This window comes from Dacryopinax primogenitus, assembly GCF_000292625.1.
Source record: "Dacryopinax primogenitus strain DJM-731 SS1 chromosome Unknown DACRYscaffold_10, whole genome shotgun sequence".
Taxonomy (NCBI): Eukaryota; Fungi; Basidiomycota; class Dacrymycetes; order Dacrymycetales; family Dacrymycetaceae; genus Dacryopinax; species Dacryopinax primogenitus.
The window spans coordinates 900,933-907,118 of NW_024467207.1; the positions used below are offsets into that span (position 1 = coordinate 900,933).

Consider the following 6,186-nt stretch of genomic DNA (forward strand, 5'->3'; position numbering starts at 1 on the left):
GCGAAGGGTTTCGCTGCGCCGATGAAGACGACGCATGCCGAGTTGAAGACCATCGGTACGACGAAGTACCGGGAAAGAACGCGGCGTAGAGATCGTCGACGGACATGACTTGAGAACAGCTAAGCCCGGGAGAAGTTAGTAAACGAGAACAAGGGTGTTAGGGAGCGAGACATACCCATGATCATTACCGTCAGAGAGCATACTTCCTGACGCCTGATCGATCCAAGACTCACCTCAGCTCACATCTGATCATTACCGGCGGAACAGCAGATGAATGTGCTGCTCATGAGGATTCCGACGCGGACCGCTTCTGTAACCCGATGACGAACAGATACACGTGGTGAGTACGTTGAAGACAGGACCAGGGGAAGAAGGCGTACAGAGCGAGGTGATGAGGGGCTATTCCCTGACAGCCGCCCTGGAACCACATGAAGCGAAATGTTCCAAGAGGGGAAAGCAGGTCCATTGTTCGAGACACTTCCCGCAACCAAGATACGCAGCACATATTGTCCGCCATAGACGATGACGACAAGACCTACGAGGGATTAGTAGGAGAGAATATGCATAAACCTATGCACACGGGGTCTGTCGGGATCAGACAATCGGGTGCGGCAAGGACGGAGGAGGGGACGAAGACCATCAAGAATAATACCCATACATGCAGGAAGGGGTACTCGCCTCCGCAGATCAACCCACCCAAAGTCATCCCTCCAAGCAACAAGAGCATGAGGCTCCGCCAGTGACGCAGTATGTAGCCCTGGGGCAGCTCGATGCCTATAATGAACACACGGAGGACCAGGATGACCCACGTCACCACCATGGGGATGTAGTTGACTCTTGCAAGATCGACACCTCCCCAAGAACGCGGATAAACGGATGTTTGGTGCGGTAGAAGCCAATGGCGATGCCGAAAACGGTCGACGGGGTCGCTCTGCCGACAGAGGCATTCGTGACGGGAGAGAAGAGGGTGAGCTGTGTGAGGGTGAGCTTCAACTTGCGTGAAGGAAGAGCACACGCACGAAGAAGACGAAGAAGCCCAGGCCGACAGAGATGTTGTAGAGCGCGCTCACGTCAAAAGGCACAAGAACACCATTCGAGGCATGTCTTCATGTGCGGTTCATCCTTGAAGAAAGTGATAGAAATCACGCCTAGACACCGCCCAAAAGATAGACATGGAAGGGTACACTGAAGCAGTGCAATCAATGTTGAATGTGATCGAATCATGGCGCGAGAGCTGCACACCATAGATGACGAAGCGCGGGTCCAGAAGAGATCTACGCCCGAATCAAAGTTAGGTCGACTTGAAACTGGATTGATCATATTCACTTACCATCAGGATCTAACCACAAAGGTCCGAAAACTTGATGAACCTGTCGTACATGGACAGATATGCTCGGGGAACGGCGTAAGATTGACTGAGCGACTCTTGAACGTCGTCCAGGGATTGATACTTCTCCACGGGTTCGGGATGGCAGCTTCCGCACTAGATAGACGGCTCACCTGGGTAGCTAGGCACGTGGTGGGAAGGGATGGAACTTGGTGAGCCTGCCAGAGCTCATGATGAGCAAGATGACTGTCAGTGTGTTGCGGAACGTCATGGGAGACAAGGTGGAGGCACCGGATCCGTTGGTGGAGTGCGTAGTGGCAGCACGTATGGGAGGGAGGGAGGATATTGCGCATCCAGGGCGTAGGATTAAACGAGATGGGGGACGGCTGGAGGGAGAGGCGAGACCGTGAGGTCGCTGGGGGTTGGATTGCTGACAGTGTTCAGGTAGAAGGTGCGTTGTTCATTCGCGTGTGGTCCTGCGGATAATCGTCAGAGTCATGCCGAAGACGGCTGAAGACATAGAACACGCACATGATGCTCGAACTCTACGGCGTGCTATACTTGAGAAGAAGTTCTTCTATATAAGAGAACGGAGAAGGAGAAGGCCGCGGTTAACCAGTGCTGAGGCTGCGCACGGCATCCACTCCTGGAATTGAGGAGGAGGGGGAGAGCGGGAGGGATAGAATCTGCTCGTGTACAGTGAAAGGTGAGTAGGGAAGAAGATGGAACTGGAGGACCGGTGATACAGTGTATTGAGCACGGATGGGCAGCTTTGACAGAACTCAATTGACGACAGCAATGAGCTCAACGCGCAACCCCTTTAAAGAACTCGGGTCGCATCTTGAGTCTTAAAAACATTTCAGAGAGGGTTGTGATAAGATTGATCATTGCACGCACATTGGATTCCGAGTAGAAGTGCAGCGTGTGTCGGCGACCTGCCGGTAATCACAACGTGTATGATGGGCAAAGAGAGAGCGCACAAGTGGCTCGATTAAGGAAGACATGCGTTTCTGTGCATTGTGTCATAGAGATCATGGTGAAGGGTGAAGAGCTAGAAGACGTACATTGAAGCTGACAGGGTGCAGGGGGAAGGGAAGAAGGGGAAGAGTAAGCAGGCAAGGTGTTTGGTGGTACCCGGACGATACTAAGGTGTCTAATCTGAGAGTAGATGAGAGTTCGGTGGAGGATGGTGGAGGATGTGGGAAGAGGGGGGAAGGGGCGAATGACCCATGTTGAGCGTAAACACCCAGAGTTATATATGCCAGCCTGCTTCCGGCTCACGATCGCGTCTGAGTCGCGACATGGTCACGTTATGATCACGTTTAGATCACGTTCGGCCATGATCGTAACGTGTTTGTTGTGGTTGTCTTCAGCTTGTATTGTAGAGAGAACGAGGAATGCGTCGATCGTGTCGCTCTAAGACCGTCGAGTTGGAATGCAGACCAACGCGCTCTTGGCAAGGGTCCACGGAGTTAAATGGGCCTTTGGAGCACGTGAATAGCGTTTAGCATCACGTGCTCTTCCACATGGATGCATGCCAATCGATCCCATCACGTCGCGCCTGCGCTCCTCACAAGTTGTACATGGGCCAGGAATGGGCGGTGCAATACTGGGCCGACTCTTGATTTACGCGCTCTAAATTCGGTTCATCTTGATATCTGGACAGGGGGTCACATAACCATCGTCTTGAATATTTATGTTCAGTTATCTTCAACTAGTTCTTGCGCAAGCGCCCGTCCATCGCCTGCATGTGATTTGCAAGGGTTCCCGCGTGCTCGGCACGAGGTCATTTACCTCCGTAGACCCTTGCCAAGAGTTGTTGGGCTACATTCCAACTCAACGGTCTTACATTGGCATGATCAACGCATTCCTCGTTCTCTCTGCAATACAAGCTGAACATAACGACAACAAACGCGATCGGATCGTGGCCAAATGTGATCTAAACGTGATGAGAACGTGACCTTGTCGCGACTCAGACGCGACCGTGAGCCGGAAGCAGGCTGGCATATATAACTCTGGGTGTTTACGCTCAACATGGGTCATTCGCCCCTTCCCCCCTCTTCCCACATCCACCACCATCCACCACCGAACTCCCATCTAGTCATAAAATCAAGACTCTAGTATCGTCTGGGTACCACCAAACACATTGCCTGCTTACGCTTCTCCCTTCTTCCGTCCCCGTCCCCGCTGCTCCTCGTCGGCCACATCTACATGTACGTCTTCACCCTTCATCCGCATCACTATGAACCGTCCACAGAAACACATGACACATGCCTTCTTTTGTTGAATGACTGTGTGTACTCTCTCTTTCTGCGTCATACACGTTGTGATCACCCAACAGGTCGTCGATGGACACTGCACTTCTACTCACATTCTAAGGTGCGTACAGTGCTCAATATTATCATGATCCCCTCTGATATGTTCCTCAGTTCCGAGACATGAACCGGGCTCACCTCTCTCGCAACCATGATTGCTCCATATATGTTGACCGTGCTCCATGAAACTGTCGCTCGGCCTCATCACCATCGGAATCTTGGTTCTTTCAGGGGTACGAATCCTTGCTCAGGACTGTCTACAACCAGTACCCCACTTCCTCCTCTACCTCATTCACTCTCGCACTGAATACGATCAGACTGTCTTTGCCGCAAACCGCAGCACTGGCCCTCCGCGACCTCTCCTCTCCACGCCATCTTCTCGCAAGAACTTCTTTTCAAGCGCAATGCGCCGAAGGTTGCCAAGGAGATCTTCTGTCTATGTATGTCTTCATCCCTCATCGGCATGACTATGACACCCATTCACAGGGCCACACGACCCCTGTCGATCTTCTTTCCTCGAACAACGGTGCGTATCCTTTCCTTCCCTGCACTAGCATTCTGATCAACTGCTAGGTTGGGAGCACGCCCCACACTTTTATCGACATCAGCCCTGTCAGCGATACAATCCCCACCAACCCTCACAAGTATCGGCTCCCCCTCTCCCTCCAACCGCTCGCTTATTCCTACACCCGGCGAGTAGGGGATGGGATCCGTCTCAGAAGCATCCATCGCCAAGCCCTGGAGAATTGTCGATCACTGCGCGATTTTCAACGTTTGCACAATCAATCTTAGGCCATGGCGGGTACATGCTTGCCGTCCTCGAACAACCGTACGTACCCTCTCCTTGTTCGCGGCATACGTTGTGATCACCCGGCAGGTTGACGACGCACACTGCATCCACTCTCAACATCCACCGCCGCTGTCCAGGTCCTTTGCCACAGCATTTCGTTGGTGAGGGGTACGTACCTCTCCTTCGCCATTTCACACACACGTTTTGATCACCCCCAGGCCAGGAACGAACGCCGCATTTCCAGTTGGAGACCAAGGTGTGTGAGCAACATCATCACGCTCTGCTCTGACGCGTTTCCAGGCATGAGATCTCTACTGAATTGACATCTCTCGCTGTTACAATCACTCCATGTATGGGTACTCCATATCACAGGTGCTCCACTAGCTTCTCATGTCGACCCCATCTCACACTGACCATGAGCAGAGTCGGTCCCTTGCTGCTCGGACTATTGCTCTCTGGCTGTCTCTTCCAATTAACATTCCGGGAATGTAGTTGCCGCCAACAATTAGCGCTGGTCCTCCGTAGCCTCACCTCTGCACCCCATCATCTTACAAGAACTTTTCCCCTGGCGTAACCCACCGTATTTCGCCGAACAGATGCACCCTCTATGAACGTATTCTGCGTTCTCATCGCAAGTCGATATGACTACGACCCCCTACCACATGAGCAGATAATGCCGGCGTATCTTCCTCTTTGAACAACTGTGCGTACCCTTCCCTTCTCGCTACTACTCGTTCTGACGAACTGACAGGTTGTGAACCGTGCGCTCACTCTCTTCTTCGTGCACCCCGCCGGCAGTACATCCCGATCGCCCACGCGTGCCTCTGAACCGCCCCTTGCGCCCCCTTCCTCCATCCACCACCATCTGCCAATGAATGCGTACTTACCTACACAAGCGAGATACTGATCCATCATGGATAATGCCGAACACCTGCCTCCGGCGTCATCCTGCACCCTCTCTCCTCCCCCTGCACTTCTCCCTGTATGTACGTGTTCACCGGTCGTCGGAATGACTCTGACATCAATGCGAAGGGGGACATGATACATGCCTTCCCACCTTGGATAACTGTGCGTATCCTCTCCTTCCCCATAGTACCAGCCGTGACTGACCGCCAAGTTGGGAACGAACCCTGCACTTCTAGCTGGAAGCCAAGGTGTGTGCTCCCTCTCATCACATCCCGCTCTGACACGTTTCCCAGGAACGAATATCCACTAAATTCACCTCTCGCTATCATGAATGCTCGGTGTATGTGTGCTGCAGTGAACAGGACTATAAATCGGTCTTATCATAGTCCTCATCGAGGTTCTCTCAGAGGTTCTTATCGCAGGCTCTGTATTGCTGGTGCGCCACTTGCGTCTCCTGCCGTCCCCTCTCACATCACACTGACTGCGAGTTAATTCACCTCTTTTCGCTTAGATATGTTCTCTGGATGTTTCTGCCTCACTCCCATCTCAGGAGTCGATGCCGCCAACGCTCAGCACTGGGTCCTCCGTCGCGTGCCCTCCGCACCCCATCCAGTTGCAAGAACCTCTCAAGCATGGCACACCGCCTGTCTGGAATCGATGCGCCCACTGTGTACGTATCCTAAGTTCTCCTTCGTCGTCAGCATCACCATGAATTTCATCCAGAGGAGCACATGACGCCTGCCGATTCCCTCCTTCAGCATTGTACGTAGTCTTTCCTGCCCTATAACGCACGTTGTGATCGATTGCCAGGTTACGAATCCACCGCGCACTCTCTTCTATGTGCACCT

The 6,186-nt window shown here is 52.8% G+C and overlaps 2 protein-coding genes across 2 annotated transcripts; both read left to right on the forward strand.

The window, feature by feature from the left end:
* Window positions 1-876: 876 nt before the first annotated feature.
* DACRYDRAFT_89289 (uncharacterized protein) lies at window positions 877-1,127 on the forward strand (the record flags this gene model as incomplete). Its single annotated transcript, XM_040776904.1, has 2 exons — window positions 877-967; window positions 1,009-1,127. 2 exons carry the CDS (start codon window positions 877-879, stop codon window positions 1,125-1,127), a joined length of 210 nt encoding a protein of 69 aa, XP_040628471.1.
* A 2,453-nt stretch (window positions 1,128-3,580) lies between these two features.
* On the forward strand, window positions 3,581-5,137 carry DACRYDRAFT_22651 (uncharacterized protein). Its single transcript, XM_040772907.1, has 9 exons — window positions 3,581-3,620; window positions 3,669-3,706; window positions 3,757-3,908; window positions 3,960-4,168; window positions 4,216-4,471; window positions 4,520-4,600; window positions 4,651-4,688; window positions 4,733-4,804; window positions 4,856-5,137. The coding sequence occupies exons 3-5, from the start codon at window positions 3,794-3,796 to the stop codon at window positions 4,432-4,434; spliced, it is 543 nt and encodes a 180-aa protein (XP_040628472.1). The 5' UTR covers window positions 3,581-3,620; window positions 3,669-3,706; window positions 3,757-3,793; the 3' UTR covers window positions 4,435-4,471; window positions 4,520-4,600; window positions 4,651-4,688; window positions 4,733-4,804; window positions 4,856-5,137.
* Window positions 5,138-6,186: the final 1,049 nt, after the last annotated feature.